The following is a 22,370-nucleotide window of genomic DNA, read 5'->3' as shown; positions in this document are numbered from 1 at the left end:
TTTTAAAATTTTTTGTATAGGCAGGGTTTCGCCATGTTTCCAAGGCTGCTGGAATTCCTGGGCTCCAGTGATCCTCCCACCTCGGTCTCCCAAAGTGCTGGGATTACAGGCATGAGCCACTCAGTCCGGCCTCTATCCCCATTTCTCAGATGGGAAAACTGAGGTTGGGAGCGGAGCATGCTGGCCCAAGGTCACGCAGCCTAGGGTCCCTGGTGTCCTTGCCCCAGCCTGCCTGTCCTAAGCTGAGTCCAGCACCCCTGCCCAGCCAGTGAAACTCATCACGCTTTTCTCAGCTGTAACTACCCTCTTCTCCAAGTGAGGCTTCAGGGATGGGATCTGGGTGGGCTTAACTCTGGGCCTACTCCTTAGAGATGGGACCCCGCGAGCGCCCACCCACCTTGGAGATTCTTCTTCCTCATTTTACAGCCCGGGAAGCTCAGGCGCCAGAGGGTTAGACCAGCTCAAGGTCGCGAGCGCGAGCGCGGCCAGAGGAGAATCCAGGGGTCCAGCCGCCCAGCGGTGGCTTCTTGGGGGCGGGCGGAGCGCCTGCCGTGCCAGGCGCTGCCGGCGGCGCCGCCGGTGCCGCGGGGGCGGGGTCAGCGGAGGGCGGGGCGCCGGGCACCCGGGCCGCCAACGCCGCCAACGCCTCCGCCGCCGCCGCCGTCGCCGCTGCCGCTGCCGCTGCGCTCAGGCTCGAGCTCCGCGCACTCCCTCCGCGGCCGCTGAGCCGAGCGGACGCCCCTGGGGGCCGCGCCGCAGCCCTCCGTGCTCCGCCCTATCATGCCCGGTGCCCGGGCTGGGGCCGCCCAAGCAGCCAGGACACCATGCCCGAGGACGGCGCTGGCGACGGCGGGGAGGTCCCCGCGCTCATCCCGGACGGCGAGCCGCTGCGGGAAGAGGTACCGGCGCTGGGGTCCGGAGCCGGGCCTGGGGCGGCGTGAAAGGGACCAGTGCAGAAGGCGACCCCAAGAGAGGGGCTGAGGAGGGAAGTCCCAGAGCCCCTACGGCCAATGACGTCATTGGGGTCACCTGCCGCCCTGCCGGGGGTCCAGGGGCCCTCGTTGGGGGTAGGGGTGGGGCGGCTGGAGAGCAATATGGGGGGCGACTTCCGCCCCCGGCGCCCCGCATCCAGCCTTGCCCGTCCTGTGACGTCAGCGCCTGGCCCCCACGCCTCCCACTGCCGCAGCCCAGCGGGGGATGCTGCTTCCACCGCCAGGGCCGCGGGGTCAGGTCCCCAGCCCGGCCCGGCCGCTCACGAGGTGTCCGGGCAGTGCCTGCAATGCAGCAGCAGTCGCAGAGCCTAGAGGGGAGGAGGGGAAGAGGAAGGGAGGTGCCTGGGTACCCCTTCTCCTTGTCCTCGAGGTGAGGATTGAGGGCCCATTCTGATGACTGGGACCCCAGATGGCCCCTCCTCAGCCCTAGCCAGTAAGGTCTGCAGGACCTAGGGCCCCGAGTGATGTGTGGGGTGATAGGGTGGTGAGTGGAGCTGTGTGTGCATTTGGGTGAATGTAGCCTGCTTGTGTGTGTGTGTGTTGTGTGGGTGTGTGAATTGGGGGTGTGTGTACCCTGTAGTCAGGTGAGGGGTGAGTGGGTGCCTGGCTCGGGTTGTCACTCAGTGGTCTAGGTGTGTGCATGTGAGCGAGTCCCGTTGTGGGTGGGTCTCTCCCTGTGGGGTCTGAGGAGCCAAGGTGTCAGGTTGCATTGGGGGTGGGGAGATGTGCACTGTGGTCAGGTGAAGGTCTGGTATGTCTCTGGGCTTCACTGCATGTGGAACGTGTATGTGCATGTGTGTGTCCTGTGGTGGATGGGTCTGTGGTGCGTGTGTGTGTGCTATGTGTGTGTACCATGCTATGGTTGTGGGAGTCTGTGCTCTGGGGACAGGTGAGAGTCTGGAGTTTCCTGGTGACAGGCAGTGTGGCCCTCCGTGGTAGGTGGGTCTGTGATGAGCATGTGTTGGAGGGGCGTGGACAAGTGTGTGTGTACCTGACAGGCTTTGCAGGTCAGGTGGCGCTGTGTTCCTGTGCTGTGTGACGGGGCCAGGCTGTATCTGGGCTGGGCTGGGGGATGGTTCCTCTCCTCTTGGGCCTCTAGAGGCCTGGTAGGTCTGGGGTAGGAGAGGTGACCCCTTAACCCCTCTTTTGTTGTTTCTACCTTTTCCACCCCTTTTTACCCTTCCGCTCTCCCCACTGTATACCTACCTGCTTCTCTCTCCATGGGCACCTGGGGGTGAGGTAGCTAGGCTGGCAGCCCTGCCAGGGAGGGTGTGGCAAGCCCTCTGAGCCAGGGAGTGGCCCCTGCTGCCCAGCAGCTGTGTCCCGCCCCCTCGCTCAGCACAGATGAGTGGAGGATGGCCCTCCATCTGCTCCCCACCCCAAGACTCGCACCTCCCCCATTCTAGATGCTCCCGTTGACTCAAAAGCCTCTGCTGAGTCTTCTAAGTCCCTGTGGAACAAGGACCAGAGGGAGTCTCAGGGTAATGGTGACCATATTTATTCCCATGGCCAGACACTGTGCTCAGATCTTCACACGTATGATCTTGTTGAATCCTCACAACAGACTCAGTTTACAGATGAGGAAATTAAGGTCCAGAGAGGATGAGGGACGTGCCCAAGTCATACAGTAAGTGCTGGAGCCAGCACTGGCTCCTGGGCAGTGAAACTCCAAAGCCCATGCTGTTTACACCTCGGACCCCTTCCCCCTGCTTCCCAGACCAACAGGACCAAGAATCAAGGCCCAGAGAGGGCAAAGATATAGCCAAGTCCACACAGCAAATCAGGGCAGAGCAAGGGCTAGAACTCATTTTCTCAATAGCCAGTCCAAGGATCCACCCCTTCTGGCAGAGGCGGGCCTGCTGTGTCCTGTGTACAGTTGGCCCAGTGCTAGCAGGGCACAGTGGAGGATGGATTTGGGGCAGCGAGTCCTGGGTTTGAATCTGCAGCGCCACTGTGAGTGAGCTGGAAATGTGAAGCCTGGAGCAAGCTACTCATCCCTCTGAGCCTCAGTTTCCTCCTCTGTAAAATGGGGCTCACGGAATCACCTCCCTCAGCTGGGTTAAGCAAAGTGGCAGGCCCCACTGATGGCCCCACCTGACACAGACTTCCCTTTCTCTGCCCACCTGCAGCAACGGCCCCTGAAACAGTCCCTGGGAAGCTCCCTGTGCCGCGAGTCGCACTGGAAGTGCCTGCTCCTCACGCTGCTCATCCACGCCTGCGGGGCCGTGGTGGCCTGGTGTCGCCTGGCCACAGTGCCTCGGCTGGTCCTGGGGCCCGAGGCTGCCTTGGCCCGGGGAGCCGGTGGCCCGCCACCCACCTACCCGGCCAGCCCCTGCTCTGATGGCTACCTGTACATCCCGCTGGCCTTCGTCTCCCTGCTCTACCTCCTCTACTTGGCCGAGTGCTGGCACTGTCACGTGCGGTCCTGCCAGGCGCCACGCACCGACGCCCACACGGTGCTGGCGCTGATCCGCCGGCTGCAGCAGGCGCCGCCGTGCGTCTGGTGGAAGGCCACCAGCTACCACTACGTGCGGCGCACCCGCCAGATCACACGCTACCGCAATGGCGACGCCTACACCACCACGCAGGTGTACCATGAGCGCGCCGACAGCCGCACGGCCCGCGGCGAGTTTGACTACTCGGCTCACGGCGTCCGCGACGTCTCCAAGGAGCTGGTGGGGCTGGCGGAGCACGCGGCCACGCGGCTGCGCTTCACCAAGTGCTTCAGCTTCGGCAGCGCGGAGGCCGAGGCCTCGTACCTCACGCAGCGGGCGCGCTTCTTCAGCGCCAACGAGGGCCTGGACGACTACCTGGAGGCGCGCGAGGGCATGCACCTGAAGGACGTGGACTTCCGCGAGTCGCTCATGGTCTTCGCCGACCCCCGCAGCCCGCCCTGGTACGCTCGCGCCTGGGTCTTCTGGCTTGTGTCGGCGGCCACGCTGTCGTGGCCCCTGCGCGTCGTGGCCGCCTATGGAACGGCCCACGTGCACTACCAGGTGGAGAAGCTCTTCGGCGCCAGCTCGCCCCCGCCCGGGGCCGTGCCCAGCGGGCCCCCGCTGTCCCGCGTGGCCACAGTGGACTTCACTGAGCTCGAGTGGCACATCTGCTCCAACCGGCAGTTGGTGCCCAGCTACTCGGAGGCCGTGGTCATGGGCGCAGGCTCGGGCGCCTACCTCAGAGGCTGCCAGCGCTGCCGTCGCTCCGTCAGCAGCAACTCGCTGCCCCCCGCCCGGCCCAGCGGGCCCCGTCTGCCCTTTAGCCGCAGCCGCCTCTCACTGGGCGCTGGGGGCCGGGCCACGCCAGGGGTCTTCCGCAGTCTGAGCGGGGGGCCCCTGGGGCGCCGTGGAGAGGACACAGAACCCCTCGAGAGCCCGCCCTGCTATGAGGACGCCCTCTACTTCCCGGTGCTCATTGTCCACGGAGACAGCGGCTGCCAGGGGGATGGGCAGGGTGCGCTCTGAGACCCCCACAGCCCCCAGAGTAGCCCCCTCCCCACCATTCCACCATGGGCTTAGATGCCCGGGTGATCGTCGTCCAAAACAGGCGGGAAAACAGACCAGCCACACACAAGGGGCAGGGGTGAGGGTGGGGGTGGGGGTCCTCAAACAGACTAAAATGCAGTGACCCGTGGTCATTTTGGAGGAAACGGAGGCCACCTAAGTGGAGCCTAAGAATCGCCCCCAGCATGGCTTCACCCCCCAAGATGGCCAATGATCTGGCCTGGAGGCCTCTCACAAAGGGCAGGAGAAGAAGCTTCCAGAAAGGCTGGGATGGAGAAAGAGTCCTGCGGCCAGCTGTTGCCTGCAGCAGAGGCTGCCTGTGGACACTTCCCTGCCGGGGCTGAGGCCATGCTGGGAGCTTCCCAGCGACGCAGAAGCACAAATTGGCGGGTTGGGGCCATGCCCAGCCAGGTTGGCTTCCCTGGGGCTGAAGAGCTGGCTGTGGTGGCACCATGGCCTTGGCCCTGCTACTCACCCAACATTCCCATCCTCCCCTGATAGGCCCCTCCTTGCCTGCCCTTTCGCCCGCTGCTCAGGGCCAGTCACTGATTGGATCTAGCAGTGCTGTTCCTCCACTGGGAGCCTGGTTCTTGGAGTACAGCCTTGCCCCATGCACCTGTACTGTTTTGCCTGGTGTCCACCGCACCCTCCTCCCACATTCAGCTACCCATACAACCTGGGGTTCCTTCTCAGGGCCTCACCTGGTCCTCACATCCCCTGGCCTCTGCTCCTGCCTCCCAAAGTCCATGTCTGCCTCCATCAGTCACACACACCCAGGGACGCCCTCTCCTTGCCCTCCGGGACTTATCTACTCTTCACTTTCCTGATGATCCGTGGGGCCCAGACCTAGAGGGCATCCGAGGGGCCCGGCCTCGCCCGCAGCCTCTTGGATGAAGTCCTTGCTCCACCATGCAGGCCCTTGCTTCTCCCATCAATGAGTCCTGGCCCAGGGGACACTGACCCTCCCCCAGGGAGGAGAGAGGAGTTCCTTCGCTTTCAACGAAGGCTTCCACACCCTCTCAAGGGTGGTGGGGAAGGGAGGAGGCTGAGAAGATGCAGATTAAATAAAGGTATGGAATGGAAGGCCTGTGCATTCCTGGGTCTTGGGTCCGAGGCCACCGCTGCAAGCATTATGGGCCTCCGTGGTTCAGGGCATGATGAGGGGTTCTGGGAAGGGACTCAGAGATGGGCTTCAGTGTTCCCAGGAACAAAGTAAGCGGAGGAGAGGAAACCTCCCCTGCCTAGCCTGGGGCCTCTGAGACTCAAGTGTGAGTCGTTCTGAGCACCTGGCTCCCCTGAATCTGGTATCTGGGCCTGGGTCACTGCTAAGGCATTGTCAAGGTGGCCCTTCTTCCAGCTCAGTGGGGGATTCCATTCTGTTGCTGGGCATGCTGAGGGCTAAGAGAGTGGTGGCTTGTCCCCAAAGTGGGGAGAAAGAGCTATGGTCTGTGACTGGAGTTCGGTGCCCCCCAGCAACTACTGACATTATCAATCTGAGGAAAAGGGCACGAAGCAGGTTGAAGGACACAAAGCTGGAAAGGACAGCCCCAAACCAGGGCAGGCTGGCATGGAATCCAAAGGCAGAGAAAACATCAGGGAAAAGGAAGGTCCTGACTCCCTGATGGAGCTCTGAAAGACTCCTGGACATGGCATTGTCACACGTGCAGCAGTAAAGGGTGTTCACTGTGCAAGGGCAGTGGGCTAAGGGGCAAGCGTGCATGGAATCCAGCCTACAGGCCACTCCCCAAACTCTGGCATGGAGCTACATCCACTTGGAGAAAGGGGACCCTTTTCCTATTCACGCAAAGGTGGCATAACAGCTAATGGTGACCCTGGAAGGGTGCGGAGAATGGGTGGATTTCCCTAAACAAAGACAGGGCAGGCAGTGTCTTAGACAGCGGATGCTGCCCAGACAAAGGCCTGGCTGCCGGGCATGAGCTGAGGTGTGACGAGGAGATAGAAGCAAGAAAGCATGGAAGGCTTTGCTGTAGCTTCCATGCCAAACCCTAGAATTTGTCCGTACACTGGAGCAAACTGGGCAATCTGCAACCATGGAAGGGGGATGGGCAGGGACGTGATACAGTCAAGGCTGCATTTTAGGATATTTAGCAAAAGTCCAGCTACCTGCTGGCTCTGTGGGGAGGGTGGAGTGAAAGACCAGAGCTCTCTCTGTGTGTTAACCGACAGCCTCTCTTCTTTGGGAGTGAAATCAATTCCTCATTCAGAAGCAAATTAGGTGGAAAACTCTATGGTGCCCAAACATTCAAGAAGGCTACAGTGGGTGGCTGGGCACAGTGACTCATGCCTGTAATCCCAGCATTTTGGGAGGCTGGGGCAGGCAGATCATTTGAGGTCAGCAGTTCAAGACCAGCCTGGCCAACATGGTGAGACCTCCCTGTCTCTACAAAAAATACAAAAATTAGCTGGGCATGGTGGCAGGGACCTGTGACAGCTACTCAGGAGGCTGAGGCAGGAGAATCGCTTGAACCCAAAAGGCAGAGGTTGCAGTGAGCTGAAATTGTGCCACTACACTCCACCTGAGACTCTGTCTCAAAAAAATAAATAAATAAATAAATAAAAAGGCTCCAGTGGGTAGGGAGGCCAGCATGCTGGTTCCAGCTCCTTGCCATGAGAAAGACCCTTTTTCCACCATTCTGCTCTAACACCATAGCCAACAACTGCCCACTGCCCACTATCCATTGTCCTCCCTTCCCCAATGACAGGACCCCAGTTTTGCTGCAGATGGCAATGTGCCCAGCTAAAAGGCAATATTTCCAGCCTCCCTGGCATATATGGTATGACTGTGTGGCTGAATTATAGGATATTAGATATAAACAGAAGGTGCTGGAAGGGATCTCCAAGAATGCCCCTTGAATAGAAGCAGTATTGGTGAAGGCCATTTTTGTCCTCTCTGCTTCAGCCTTCATTCAGCCTGGGATGCGTATGTGATAGCTGGAATGCCAGCAGCTATCTTGGAGCAGGAAGTGACCTTGAAAATTGTAGCCACGTGCTGAAGATAGCAGAGCAACAAGGTAAAAGATCCTGGGCTTTTGATGACACCATGCAAGTTTCCATGTCATCCCTTGGGTTGCCTACCTCTAGACTTCAATGAGAAAGAGAAATAAACTGTAAGTCTGCTTAAGCCCACTGTTTTTTCTTGTCTGTTACCGGCAGCTTTTACTAATTATCTACTGCCACATAACAAATTATCCTAATCCTAGTGGCTTAAAAAAGCAATAATTATGATGCTCTCTCCCGGCTTCTGTGGGTCAAGAACTCAGATAGGACACAATGGGGATGGCTTCTCTGCTCCATGACATCCAAGGCCTCTGCTGGAAGACTCACACTGAGGCTGGAATCATCTGAATGCTCATTCACTCACATGTCTGGCAGCTGATGCTGGCTGAGGGCTGAGGGCTGAGAGCCTAACTAGGGCTGTTGGTGGGAACACTCACACAGGGCACCTCCACGTGGCTTGACCTTCCTCATAACATGGTGGCTAGGTTCCAAGAACAAGTGTACTGAGAGGGTGAAAGCTGTATTTCCCTTTATGATCTAGTCTCTGAAGTCACATGGCATCACTTCTGCCCCTTTCCATCAGTCAAGGCTATTGTGAAGGTCCACCCAGTTTCAAGGGGAGGGAATATAGGATCTCATCTCTCTGTGGAGGCTTGTCAATGTCACATTGTTAGAATAGCATGTGGGACGGGAGATATATTAGTGGCTATCTTCAAAAATGCGATCGACCGCTGAGCCAAATGCCATTTGCCATTCCTAACTGATTGATACCCGTAAAGCGATCTGCAAAATGAACACCAAGCTCTTTATAGTGCTGTTTTAAGAGAGGAAGGTGGTGGCATGTCAGATATGGGCCTTCCCAGGGCAGAGTGAGCTGCTCAGATCATTTATGGAGGCCTTCGGGCCTACAGTAGATTAAATATGGCCACAAATTCTTTACCACTCCTCTCTTCAAGAGGTAGAATCAGGCTGGGCGCAGTGGCTCACACCTGTAATTCCAGCACTTTGGGAGGCCGAGGCAGGTGGACCACTTAAGGTCAGGAGTTCAAGACCAGCCTGGCCAGCATGGTGAAACCCCGTCTTTACTAAAAATACAAAAATTAGCCGGGCATGGTGGTGTGCACCTGTAGTTCCAGCTACCCAGGAAGCTGAGACAGACGAATCACTTGAACCCACGAGGCAGAGGTTGCAGTGAGCTGAGATCATACCACTGCACTCCAGGCTAGGCAACAGAGCAAGGCTCTGTCTCACCAAAAAAAAAAAAAAAAAAAGGGAAAAGAAAAGGAAAAACAGAGGTGGAATCTGTTTCTCCTTTAAATCTGGGCTGGACTTGTGATTTGTTGTGACCGATGGGATGTGAGGGAAGAGATGTTGGCCCACTTCTGAGGCTAGGCCTGAAAGACTCTTGTAGCTTTCACCTTTGCCCTCTTGCAATCCTGAGACCACCATCTATAAAGATGCCCAGCCAAGCCTCCTGACAGATTTGAGGCTACGTGGAGAACTGAGGACCCCAGCCAAGAGCCAGCATCAGCTCCAGATATGGGAGACCGAGGCCATCTTAGACACTGTAGGCCCAGTTGAGCCATAGATGACAGGAGCCTCAGGAGTGACCCAAGATGAGACCAGCAGATGAACTACCAAGCTGATCCCAGCCCAGACTGTTGTCCTATAGAATGAGGGGAAATAAATCTTTGTTTAATTCACTACATTTTGGAGTGATTTGTTACATGCAATAGATCACTGTCACAAGGCTCTAAACCCAGCTGCACTTCACGAGGGAGGGCACTGGGCCTGCACAGCCAGGAAGAGGAGGGACCCAGAAACCCCAGTGTTTGATGGACAACTCTCAGTTCACGATCTCCTGATGGGAGACGGGGTGGTCACGTGTTCAGACTCTCTTGGAGTCAACACCAAGCCAGGGTGTTCTGTTCTAGACTGTTCTCAAGAGGAGAATTCATGCCCGAGGAGTGGTGCAAAGTCTGGCTCCCAAACCCCAGCTGCCTCTGCCTCTGCTCTCTCCTGACATGGGCTACCCACAGCATGGCAGGAACAGAACCTGTAGTTTCTACCCCCACCCCCACCTGCTCCTCTCTGTCTTCCATCTCAGAAAATAGAGCTACCATTCAGTCACATTCAGTCAGTTGCCTAAGCCAGGCACCTGCACGGCAAGCCTCTTCATTTTTTTTTTTTTTTTTTTTTTTTTTTTTTTTTTTTTTGAGACGGAGTCTAGCTCTGTCGCCCAGGATGGAGTGCAGTGACCAATCTCGGCTCACTGCAAGCTCCGCCTCCCGGGTTCATGTTCACGCCATTCTCCTGCCTCAGCTTCCCGAATAGCCATGCTTGGCTAATTTTTTGTATTTTTAGTAGAGACAGGTTTTCACCGTGATAGCCAGGATGGTCTCGATCTCCTGACCTCGTGATCTACCTGCCTCAGCCTCCCAAACTGCTGGGATTTTAGGCATGAGCCACCACGCCTGGCCGCCTCTTCCTTTTTTTTTTTCTTTTTTTTGAGACGGAGTCTCGCTGTCACCCAGGCTGGAGTGCAGTGGTGCAGTCTCAGCTCACTGCAACCTCCGCCTCCCCGGTTCAAGCTATTCTCCTGCCTCAGCCTCCTGAGTGGCTGAGATTACAGGCGCCTGCCATCACGCCCTGCTAATTTTTGTATTTTCAGTAGAGACGAGGTTTTACCATGTTGGTCAGGCTGGCCTCGAACTCCTGACCTCAAGTGATCCGCATGCCTCAGCCTCCCGAAGTGCTGGGATTACAGGCGTGAGCCACCGCATCTGGCCAGGTGTGGGCATTTTCTGATTAGAGACTTGGCTATCACATATGGACTGGCTTTGTTGTAGGAGGTAAAGATCACAGGATCTGCCTGGGTTCAAACCTCCATTTACTAGTTGGTCAACTAGGGCAGATGGCTTAATGCACTTAGGCATGTGCCTTCAGCTTCCTACTCTGTAAATTGTGGTAAGAATGGCACTTACTTCATGTTGGTTGTTATGAATCTTACATGGATTAAGCCAAGTAAAGCCCTTAGAAAAGGACCGGGCATGTAAGAAGTGCTTCCAGGCCAGGCATGGTGGCTCACGCCTGTAATCCCAGCACTTCGGGAGGCCAAGGCAGGTGGATCACCTGAGGCAAAGAGTTCGAAAGCAGCCTGACCAACATGGTGAAACCCTGTCTCTATTAAAAATACAAAAATTAGCCGGGCATGGTTGTGGGTGCCTGTAATCCCAGCAACTTGGGAGGCTAAGGCAGGAGAATCGCTTGAACTCGGCAGGCGGAGGTTGCAGTGAGCCGAGATCGTGCTATTGCACTCCAGCCTGGGCAACGAGAGAGAAACTCCGTCTCAAAAAAAAAAAAAAAAAACCAGAAGTGCTTCAAGCATTCACTGTTATTATAGTTATTATTAGCACTAAATCCTACTTCCATTTGTAGTGGCCAGGGTACGAGCATTGGAACGTGGTCTGGAAAGAATCCCTCTCCCCAGGCCTGATTTGCCCAGAGGTGGGCAAGGGCAAGTTTGGCAGCGAAGGCAGGAAGCAAAGGGCCCAGCTGGAGCTCAGTGGTGTCAGCTCCCTTCCTCCTCAAGCGTTGCTCCCTGTCTGTCGCCCTAATGTTTGAAAAATATTTTACTGGGTTCCTAGCCCGGAACTTCAGCGTCTCCTGCCCTCCAGGCTGGTATTTTCACATGTAGAGATGAGAGCTGAGATAGCGTCTCGCTTGAGATACTGTCTCTAAAAACTAGGATCTTCAGCTCCTAATTGAGGGCTTCCCCCTCCAAACCCACCCCTTCGCAACACACCCCCCCAAAGAAGGTGTCTAGCCTTTGGAGCACTAGGTGGCGGCGGGGGGAACCTGGCCCTAGGTCGCCAGGTGAGAGGCGATGCTTTCGCCCCTGAGAACAGGATTTGTTGGGGAGGGACAGCGAGGGTTTGACCAGCCAGTCACTTTAGAGACTGTCAGGGGAGCTCAGCTCTGGGGTGGTTCGAGGGCCAGTGCGAAGCTCCCTTAGGGACGAATTTCCACATATGACGAAGGGCATCTGCGAAAGGATGGGCTGTCCCGCGGGGGGAGTCGGCAGATATTTAAGTAACACTAACATTTAATGAATTAAGCAGCTATTTATTGAGCGATTAGTACGCTTTGAGAGAGGGGCCCTACCGAGGCCTCGCGGTGGCTGTAAGTCCGCGGGGCCGAGGCCAGGTGGCGCCAAAGGCCTTTCGACGCCATCCGCGCGGCTGTCGAGGCCCAGTCTCCGGGCTCGCCCAGAGAACCCGAAATCTGGACAAACGGAAACCGTAGGTGGAGGGAGAAGGCTCCAGGGCCAAGTTCAAGGGCATCCTGGTGAGAGATGGGGGTTCGGAGGACTGGTGAATCTGGGCATACCCCGAAGGTGGTAAGGGACCCAGGCGCGGAGTGGGCGGGGCTTGCGCCCAAGAGGGTGTAGCCTGAGTGTGGGTGGGACCTGCGATAAGAGGCTCGGTAGCGCTCTTCGCAGGGTGGTATTTGTGCGCTAGGCCACAGCCGGGACGCTCTGTGTGGGCGGGACTCGAGGGCCTCCCTCAGGGGCGTGGCTTGTAGCTTTCGTGGGCGGCCCCGGGGGCGTGGCTCCGTGTAGGTGAACCGCGGCCTCCGGGCGAGGTGTGACAGTCCTGCGAGGGCGCAGTTCCTCCACTTTTGTGAGCTTGAGGGGGGCGGGGCTTGTAGCTGGGGGCGGAGCCTGAGGAAGAGGTTGAGGGGAACTTCACACGTTCCCTGGAGGGCGGAGTTTACATCGTCCCCCAACAGAGTTAAGACCTCTGGGGGATTCCCTGCAGTGTCCAGGGCTCTGTGAGGCGAAGTTTGCAGTTGTATTGGGCGGGGCCTGTAGCGCCGCGTGAAGAGAATGTGTAAACTCGGGGCGAAGTTCATACCTCCGAGAAGCGGAGACTAATAGTTCTGCCAATCTGCGCGCGCCGAACGGAGGAGGCGGGGCTTGTGGGTTGTGGGCGGGGGACTGGGCGGGGCCTAGAGGGCAGAGGGGCGGGCACGAGCGCTGCTGGAATCTTTGAGTTGGCAGGGGCGGGGCTTGTGGCTTTGTGGGCGGGGCCTCTGGAGAGTTCCCGGGGGCTGTCTTCGGTTCTGCAGCGGGTAGGCGTCGCTTGTAGCTCCGGGTCCGAGCTGATACCGCCGGAGTAAGCAGTTCTCGGCCGCGCCCGAATGAGGCGGAGCCTGCGAGTCAGTGGGCAGAGCCCGGGCTGGGCGCAGGCGGGGGTTCTGCCCTGGGAGGCCGTCTGTTTAGGCCCGCACGCAGCTCCGCATCTGGTGCTCATTACCAGATGACAAAGAGCCGGCTCTGGGCCCCCTTCCCCACTCCCATCTCCCGCCTCCGACTGCAGTGCATTTAACTCCTTCCTGCCCTCGGGGCACTCTGGATCCCTACCCGAGGTCACGCGGGGGACTCCAGACCTTCCAGTCTCGGCAGGCCTTGTCGCTCCCCACGCTTCCTCACCTCCTTCCCAGACCTAGCGGTCTGGTCCGCCTCGCAACCCTCATTCGCATCCAGCAAACCTGCCCGACGGCGTCTCCGAGGTTAAAGCTGTGCAGGATCTGGCGGGGACGTCTGGTTTGAGTTAGGGGAACGTGAGAGCGGGGACTGGGGGCAGTGCGTAGCGTTCCCTCCGCCCCCTCCGCGACCCCCTGGTTCATCCCCAGCTCCGGCCCCTCCTTTCCTGGTTCCCTGGGGCCCAGCTCAGTCTTCCAGCTCAGGTCCAGGCCCGAAGGGGGCGCTGGGCCACTCCTCCTCGCCTGCCCGGGTGGTCGTGGCGGTTCTGCCCCGTCCTAATTAGAGGCCCCCGAGAGGCTGTAACTGAAAAATTACAGAGGCGGTGGGAACTGGCGCCTCCCCTGCCCAGGTCTCACCCCCGCCCCCCAAGGCAGTGAGCCCGGAATGAGGGAGGTCACCTCCACCAGGCTGTGATCTTTGACCAGGCCCTTCTCCAGTTCCTGGGACACCTCAGTCCTGAGCAGCCGGAGCCCTCTCTCAAGCTCGCGTCTGCTGAGCTCTGTCTGTCCCCCACCACCCCCAGCCAACATGGACAAGAGCAAAGTGCGGCCCTGGCGAAAGAAGGCCTTGCTCCTGCGGCTGTCCAAGCAGTTAGCATGGGATCTCTCCCGGCTTCCTGGCCCTTCCCAACCCAGCCTCCTGCCCGGAGCAAGTGGAGGAATGCCTCCAAGAGCACCCACAAACCAGGGGGTGGCAGTCCCCTTGAGTGACCCTGAGCCCCAGCCCCTAACTTCTGTGAAGCTTACAGGCATGGGAAGGGAAGTGTCTGAAGAAAGAATCAACTCACCCACTAGCCCCCTCCTTCACTCCTCTGAATCACCAGCCCCAGGGCCTACTTTGACCCCTAAACCCCAGTTTGGCTCCAGTTCAGCGGATGCCCTAATTCTACAACCCTCCCCCAGATTCAGCCCCACCTTCTTGGAGCTTTGGTAAAATGAGGAATAAATACGAAATTCTCCCCATGCCAAATCTCCCACTACTGGGCTCAACTGTGTGACGCTGGGCAGGGTTCTGCCCTCTCTGGACTCCTGCTTCCCTGAGAATCTCTGAGGTATACCCTGTCTTAAAGGGATCTTACCTTACCTCCTTGAGGACTCAGACAAACTGAAGGAAGATCACCTCCTTTCTTCTGAGTCCTCCCAGAATCTCCCTCAAGCACCAGTGGGGGTCAGAAGCCTTGGGTAAGGTTGACACCCCATTTATTGGAGAAGACCCCAGCACCCGCCCCCTGAGGTCTTAAGGGCTTTGGTGTATCCTTGGTCACGAGCGCTGAGCCAGGAAGCAGAGTTCCTGAGAGCCAAGTCTAGTGGTTGAGAGAGGACCCTGGCTGGGCCTGGGGAGCAGGAAGCCATCTGTCCAGCTGGGCAGCCCCTGTGGGTCCCTGGTGCAGCCCCAGCCATGTGTCCAGTGCACACCCTTTCCCCCTACTCCGTGAGGGGGATCTGCACCCCATCACACGCTGGTTCTGCAGGTCTGCACCCCTGTGAGGCTGCCCCTGGGGGGCATGGGTTCCGTTGGACTCTTGCTCCCAGCATGGGTGACCCAGCGATAGCAGTCAGTGATGCGCTTGTTGGGTGCATGGGGGCCACAGCGGGTGCAGTACACAATGCCCAGTGCAAGCAGGACCACCAAAAAGACACACGTTGGCACCAGGAGTGCCACCAGAAGCCACCGGTCATCCCTCTGGATGTGCTCGGCAAGACCAGCCTCCCCCAGGGCTGTTGGGGCTGCTGTGGGAGCTGCTGAGGGCAGCCACAGGGCCAGCTTGGGACTGGGGCCATCTTCCCTTGGGATTTGGGGGACTTTGGAATGGGGATGTGTAGGGCTGATGGGTGAGGTCTGGTTAGTGGGGCTCTGAGAGGGCAGGAGGGTGGGGAGGGCTGGGGGCTGGGTGGCAGCAGGCACAGAGACTTGATGGGCAGGAGACACAGGGGACCTGGAGCTGGTGGTCAGAGAGGGCTGGGCAGTAGGGATAATGGGAAGCTGGGTAGCCTGGGTTCTGAGGACAGGGGCATCTGGGGCTTGAGGGGGTTGATGGGCACCGAGTGTGGTGACCAGAGGGGCACGGTTAGGTGGGATTGCAGGCAAATGAGTGGTGGGCTGGGTGCCAGCGACCTGGGTGTCTGGAAACATGGGGGACTGGTGGGCAGGGAACAGCTCAGGATATCTGGTTGAGATCATGGGGGGCTGGTGGGCAGGGGGCTGTGCTGGATGAGAGACAGAGAGAATACCGGGTTGGTAGGCAGAAGGCAGATCTGGATAGTTGGCTGCGATCACGGGGATCTGGTGGTCACGGGACAAAGTTGGGTGTGTGGCAGGGATCACAGGAGGCTGGTGGGTGGAAGGCAGTGTGGGGCGCGTGGCAGAGACCACCACAGGCCGGGTGACGGAGAGCACTGAGGAGTGGTAGGGGACCCTGGGGGCACTGAGCGGGGGCGGCCAGGTGGGCTCCGGGTAGGGTATCTGTGGCTCTCTGTCCTCTGGGAAGCTCGGTCTATAGGCCAGGGCAAAGTCAGGCGGCTGAGTAGGCTCCATCCACAGGATCCCAGGCATCTCCGTCCAGCCACCGCCAAAGGCCTCCCAGGCCTCGTCTTCATCTTCCTCATCCTCCCCATCATCCAGCAACTCATCTCCGAGGTCCTGGGAAGCCCGGGCACCCATGGCCCCTGCAGGGCTGCAGCTGATGCCATCAGCCTCCAGCTCATGACCCTCACTACAATAACACTCGAAGCCACCAACATAGTTGACACACATCTGCTGGCACACACCGGCAATCTGGCACTCATCTGTGTCCACACAGCGGTGCGGATCATCCTCCGCAGGTCGGAAACCCAGGCGACAGTGGCAGCTGTAGCCTTGTGGCCCACCGGGCTCACACTGCTGCTCGCATGGAGCCTGGGCACAGGGATCCTCACAACTGCGCCCGTCTGCTGCCAGCCGGAAGCCCTCAGTGCAGCGGCAGGACACGTGACCATCCACCTCCTCCACACATTCGTGTTCGCAGCCCCCGTTGTCAGGGCTGCAGCCAGTCCCCAGGCACAGGGGCCCTGCCCGTGACCAGCCCACACCTCCCTCGGGCTGCTTCACGCAGAGCAAAGAGGCTCCCCTGCCAGCCTGGCACTGCACAGCGGCCACAGAGCCGAAGGGTAGCCACTCAAACTCTGTGGAGACCAGGTGGAAGGGCGTGGTATAGACGGCTGGGCCGGCCTGGCCCGCCTCGTCTTGCAGCGCTGGGCAGGCACCCTCGAAGCCAAACTGGCACAAGTAGCCGTCGACAGCCAGCGTGCATGAGCCCTCCAGCCAGCGGTGCTCGCCACTCGCCTCCAGGGCCACACAGCGCTGGGCCGGGCAGGGGCCTCCAGTGGCTGGCTGGGCCCAGTTGGTGAAAGCCGTGTCCTGGTCCCCTGTGGTCCACGTGAAGCCTCGCAGTGGGCGCTGCAGCTGGCATTGCCGGGCCTGCCGCTGCAGCCCGATCCACAGCAGCCGGCTGGCCGGGCCTGCACCCACCAGGTTGTCCACACGCTGGGCCTCCTCGGGGGTCCGAGGAGTGGCCAGGTCGCCCCCCAGCTCGCGGCAGGCCCGCCAGGCCTCCAGAAAGGTGCGGCGCCGTGGAAAGAGAGCGTAGCAGCTGCTGGGGCCGCAGGCGGAGCGGGGCTCAGCAGCCCAGGGGTCCTGGCCCAGTGTGGGCCCTGCGGCCGCCCAGGCCAGCAACAGGCGCAGCAGCATCGCGATGCCCCTGGACTGGTCCGGCCCTGGGCCCGCAGCAGCTCTTGACAGGGGGAGGGCCTGGGGCCTCCTGCGGGCGGGCCGTGGGCGGGCCTGGGGCCGGGCTCAGGCCTTGTAAGGAGTGGGCTGGGGCGGCTGCCAGCTCCCTGCTCCCTCTCCCCCGGGGGCCGCTGGAGCAGGAAGCAGTGGGGTGGGGGGCGCTAAGGTTGGGGGCGGAGGAGGGGAGGAGGCACAGTTGACGGCTGCCCCAGGCCCCATGGGGCTGAGAGTCAGGGGGTGGGAAAAGCCTGCCTGCCGAGCTCTGTGACCCTCAAGTTGGGAGTCAGGGCTGTGGAGTGAGGTCGCTTCCCAGAGACTCAGAGACCCAAATCTGGACACAGCAGCCCCGTCACACCCGTGAGCAGTCTCAGCCCAGCTGCTCGCCATGCACGGGAACACCCACATGCCCACTCCCTTCTTGCCCCACAGACGCGCGCATGCGCCTCCCCCACCCCCAACCTCCTACAAGAGTGCACTCTCTGCCAAGCTGTTTGTCGCTTCACCTAACCGTAGACCTATGTTGGCTTCAGACGACTCCCTTCCCACACGTACACACATTCTGACATGCTGAGACCCTAGGTGCACATACAAAAATGGTGTGGCATTCTACATGACCTGACATATGAAGACCTCTGATTCGGGTGCAGGGCCTGAATGGAAACCAGCTTGGTCACCCAGGCACAGGCATCCTCAGCCTCTCATTTATTTACTGAGCCCCTGCCCCAGCCTCTCCCCCTACCCTCAAACTTTCTGGTTCCAGCTGGGCCAGCGTGTGGGGGTGTTGGGGGAGTGAGGGGGCCAGGGGCTGCCCTCCCCTCACCCCAGCTCAGCCTGGGGCCCTGGGAACCTGGGCTTAGATGGGGAGGAGGCAGCCCCTAAACAGGAAATGCCTCCCTGGGCTCCTGCGTCAGGAAGGCAGGGTGCGTGGTTTAGGGGGCTGGGTGGGGGCTGGGCTGCACTCAGGATGTGCAAGGCTGTGAGGGGACCCGTGCAGGGCCATGTATGGGCATGGGGCACACAGTGACATATATGCATATACACGACACAGACATCACGTGTGTGGAGCCCTCCCTGCTCCCGGGGCCTGCTGTGTGTGGGGCTGGCCAGGGTCGTCTTCCCGCCCTTTCTGGAGGCCTCTGGAGGCATGTGCACTGAGCCCATCACCCAGGATGACCTCTGGGGAGCTGGCTGGCGGATTAACCCGTGCACACCCGCCGCACTCTTAGCAGAAGTTAGAAACAGGGTGGGGAGGTGGGGGAGAGGTTCTGCCCTTCAGTAAGCTGCCCCGATGCAGCTTCCCCCTCTGTCACAGATGTATCGACTTTGTGACTGCAGGGGAGTCACTGGCCCTCTCTGGGTCTCCTTTTTTCTTAGTTGCAACGTGGGGGCAATGAGTCCAGGATTTTTAGCTCAGCAGGGCTGTGATAATTGTGTCACAGCACTCAGTGTTTGCAAATGTGCTTTGTCAGCTGTGGAGCCTGAAGCAAATGTTACTCCGTCTTCTGAGCATATGTGGCGGGTGGAGACCAGGCTGCGTTTCTGCAAACCACCTTACAGTGCCTAGGCTGGCCCTGCAGACCCAGTCAGCCCCTCGAGAAACAGGGCTTAGGAATTGTTTCCCATATGCCTGGAAGTCCCTTCTTACAAGGTCTATGCCTGTGAAGCACACAGAATGACTCCCCTTCTCAGGAGACAAAAGTCAAGATGGAGGAGTTCATCCTTCTGTTGGCTCAGGCCCCAAACCTTGAGATCATGCTTGACTCCTCTCTCTCTCTCACAGCCCATCTCCAGTCTCTCAGTAAATCCTGTTGGCTTCACTTTCAAAAGAGACCCAGAATCTGACCACTCCTGGACACCTTCTTTGCCACCCACCCCCAACCCAGGTGGCTAGCAACGCCAATCTAGATTTCCCAAACAGCCTCTCCCCGGTCTCTCTCTTGCCGTCTCCATCCTGCCAGAGGGATCCTTTCAAAATCCAAGTCAGATTTGGTCACTTCTCCATTCAGAACCCTCTGAGCCCCCTATCTCGCTTAGAGGAAGGACCACAGTGCTTGCCATGGCCTCCAGGTCTATGTGATCTGCCTCCAAACTCTGGCCTCATTGCTGTTCCTTAAATGCTCCAGCCACTCTGCCTCACGGCCTTGGTCTTGGCTGTTCCCGCTGCCTGCAATGCTCTTCCTGCAATATAAAAATGCTCTGCTTCTTTACCTCTTCCAGGGCTCAGCTCAAGTGCCAGAGTCCTTGACCACCTCACCCCATCCCACACCACCCCCTGGGGCTGCTTAACCACTGGATCTTCTTGCATTTTCCCCGTCTGCACTTATCACTATCTGACATTAAATATGTTTACTTGTGAAATTAGTTGGGTGTGCTGGTGCACCTGTAATCCCAGCTACTTGGGAGGCTGAGTCAAGAGAATCATTTGAACCTGGGAGGTGGAGGTTGCAGTGAGCCAAGATTGTGCCACTACACACTCCAGTCTGGGCGGCAGAGTAAGACTCTGGAAAAGAAAAGAGGAAAGGAGAGGAGAAAGAGAGAGAGAGGGAGGGAAGGTGAGAAAAAGAAAAGAAAGAGAGAAAGAGGGAAGGGAGGGAGGGAGGGAGGAAGGAAGGAAGGAAGGAAGGAAGGAAGGAAGGAAGGAAGGAAGGAAGGAAGGAAGGAAGGAAGGAAAAAGAATGAAAGAAAGAAAGAAGGAGAAAAGGAGAGGAGGGGAGGGATGGGGAGGGGAGGGAAGGGAAAGGAAGAGGGAGGGAGAGAGGGAGGGAGGGAGAGAGGGAGGGAAGGAAGAAGGAAGGAAGGAAAGAGAGAGAGAAAGAAAGGAAGGAAGGAAGAAAAAGAAATGTATTTGTGGATTTGCTTATTGCTTATGGCCCAAATCTCCCCTAGCCAGAGTTTCTCAACCTTGGTGTTATTGATATTCAGGCCTGGATAATTACTTGTTGTAGGGCCTGCGTGGTGCATTGCAAGGTGTTTAGCAGTGTTCCTGGCTCCTATCTAGATGCCGGTGGCATCCCTCCAGTTGAACCATCCAAAATGTCTCCAGACATTGCCAAATGTCATATTCCCTGGGAGCAACATCACCCCCAGGGGAGAGCTTCCGCTCTTGGAGACTGTGAGCTCCACGAGAGCAGGGTTGTTATTTGGTTCCCTACTCTATCCCCAAGCCTAGAAAACTCCTGACTCATTCACAATGCCTCGTGAATGAACTTCAGAGAAGTGATGAACCTGGCTCAGGGAGACGCAGTGGGGAGCTGGGATTCTTCCTGCAGCCAAAGCCCACTTGTCCCCAACACTCACTGGCCTTCCCCATGAAGTCAGACCACCTCTGGCAATCGGCAAGCCTTTTTGCAGATGGGGAAACTGAGGTACAAGGAGTTTCAAAGAGCATCAGTGGCAGGAATGGGACTAGAACCAAGGTCTCCTAATTCTTATTCCAGTTCTCTTTTTGCTGTAGCACCCTCAGGCATCATTTGAGCAGAGTCTGAGAGTTAGGCCTCAAGTCAAAAACCAAAGACACAGTGGCTCACGCCTGTAATCCCAGCACTTTGGGAGGCCAAGGTAGGCTGATCACATGAGGCCAGGAGTTCGAGACCAGCCTGGCCAACATGGTGAAACCTTGTCTCTATTAAAAATACAAAAATTAGCCCAGTGTGTTGGTGGGTACCTGTGGTCCCAGCTACTCAGGAGGCTGAGGCACAAGAATCGCTTGAACCCGGGAGGCGGAAGCTGCAGTGAGCTGAGATCGCACCAGTGCACTCCAGCCTGGGTGACAGACGATCTCAAAAAAACAAAAACAAGATGGGAGGAAAGCATACCAGGAAGAAGGCACAGCCTGGGCAAGACAACTGAGGTGGCAGAGCTCAAGATGGGTTTGGAGACTACAAAGGACTCCACTAGGCTGAAGTGAGGGACATCGTCAGGGACAGTAAGGAGTGGAGAAAAGGAGTGGGAGCCTATCTTGAAAGGTGTTGAAGTTGTCCCTAAAAGTCTGGGACTCCCTCCTGGAGGCCATGGGGAAGAGAGGCATGATGAGAGATCTCTGTAGCTTGTGTGTGGTGGGTGGAGGGGGCTTGGAGGCCGAGACCAGTTAGGAGGCTGTTGCAATAGTCTGGGAAAGGGGAAAAGGGGAGGGAGCTGGCTGGAGAGCCCGGCGGCAGGGCGGGCCTGGCTGGGGGAGGCAGCCTCCGGAGGCTCCTTAGGGGCAGCCCTGAGCCTGGTCCAAGGGTGTGGCGAGCCCAGTCATGATTCGGGCAATGGCCAGTACTGGGGTGTCTAAGGGGACGGACGGCTGCAGGCTGTCTGACAAGTGGGTGGATGGGATCAGAGGTCAGGAGCCCAGCCTCTGTGGGGGTGAGGGGTTGGGGGGCAAGCAGGCAGAGCAGGAGAAGAAAGGTCAAAGGTCAAATTCCAGATGTCTTGGCTGGGCCTACTTGCAAGTGGAAGGAAGCCTGAGCCAGCATGAGGAATGGGGAAGGCAGGAGGGGGCACCTCTGGCCTCTGTGAGGCTAAATGTCTGGTGGATTGGGAATGAGACTTGGAGAGGCATCTGGTTGCCCACTTTGTGAGGGTGCCCAGCACTCAGCAGCCTCCCCAAGGTTGTGTGAGGTAAGGTTGAGGCTGCCCAAGAACTGTGTTATCTAGTGAGGCTGGGGGATGTAGTGGGCATAGCATCAGGGATCTGGGTTTAAGGGGTTGATTGGGGTCTTATTCTTCCTGCTAGTCTTTGAGCCTAGCAGAGAGAAGATGCTAATTGATACAGTAAATGGTTGGAGGATGAATGGGTGGATATATGGATAGATGGATGCATGGATGGATGGAGGCATGCATGAGTGGATGGATGGATGGACGGATGGATGCATGCATGCATGGATAATGAATGAGTGGGTGGCTGGCTGGGTGGATGCATGGATGTTGATGAATGGGTGGGTGTGTGGGTGGATGGATGTGTGGGTGGGTGAAGGTATGCAGGCATGAATGATGCATGGGTGTGTGGGTGGGTGGATACATGAGTAGATGGGTAGATAAATGAATGCATGTATGCACAGATGCATGAGTGGGTAGAAGGATGCTTGGGTGGAAGTCCCATGTTCTAGGACACCCCCAATGGATGGATGGGTGGGTGGGTGCGTGGGTGGGTGGATGGATGGATGGATGGATGGATAGATGTATGCATGCGTAGGGGTATGTGTGGCTGGACAGATGCATGGGTGGGTGGGTGGATAAATGCATGGGTGGGTGGATGGGTGGGCACATGCATGCATGGATGATGCATTGGTGTGTGGTGGGTAGATGCATGAGTAGATCTACCCAGGTGTGTGGATGAGAAGATTTTGAGATGCATGTTTGGATACAGGGCCGCAGGCAGAAGTGGGAGGTCCTGAGTCATAACTAGCAGCCACCATGATGAATTACATGCTCAGAAACAGAACTCTGCAGCTCTGCAGAAGTGCAGCCCGGGAGGACAGGACAACTTAGGCTACCACTGGCAGGGATCAAGTGTGATGCTTCCCCTAGTACCACACAGCCTGTTTTCTGCTGGGTTCTGAG

The 22,370-nt window shown here is 58.1% G+C and overlaps 2 protein-coding genes across 3 annotated transcripts; one reads left to right on the top strand and one right to left on the bottom strand.

Moving 5' to 3' along the window:
- Positions 1-704: 704 nt before the first annotated feature.
- TMEM151A (transmembrane protein 151A) lies at positions 705-5,575 on the top strand. 2 transcript variants are annotated; one of them, XM_045370580.2, is made up of 2 exons: positions 705-899; positions 3,122-5,575. In XM_045370580.2, the coding sequence occupies exons 1-2, from the start codon at positions 825-827 to the stop codon at positions 4,451-4,453; spliced, it is 1,407 nt and encodes a 468-aa protein (XP_045226515.1). In that variant the 5' UTR covers positions 705-824; the 3' UTR covers positions 4,454-5,575. The 2 variants fall into 2 exon arrangements, with proteins under 2 accessions (XP_045226515.1, XP_073869260.1); XM_074013159.1 differs by having other exon boundaries at positions 705-1,362.
- An 8,665-nt stretch (positions 5,576-14,240) lies between these two features.
- CD248 (CD248 molecule) lies at positions 14,241-16,801 on the bottom strand. Its single transcript, XM_005577171.4, has one exon. It carries the CDS (start codon positions 16,782-16,784, stop codon positions 14,511-14,513), a length of 2,274 nt encoding a protein of 757 aa, XP_005577228.3. The 5' UTR covers positions 16,785-16,801; the 3' UTR covers positions 14,241-14,510.
- Between the last annotated feature and the right edge of the window lie 5,569 nt (positions 16,802-22,370).

This window comes from Macaca fascicularis, chromosome 14 (genome assembly GCF_037993035.2).
Source record: "Macaca fascicularis isolate 582-1 chromosome 14, T2T-MFA8v1.1".
In the NCBI taxonomy this organism is placed as follows: Eukaryota; Metazoa; Chordata; class Mammalia; order Primates; family Cercopithecidae; genus Macaca; species Macaca fascicularis.
This window is presented reverse-complemented; position numbering and strand designations above follow the sequence as displayed.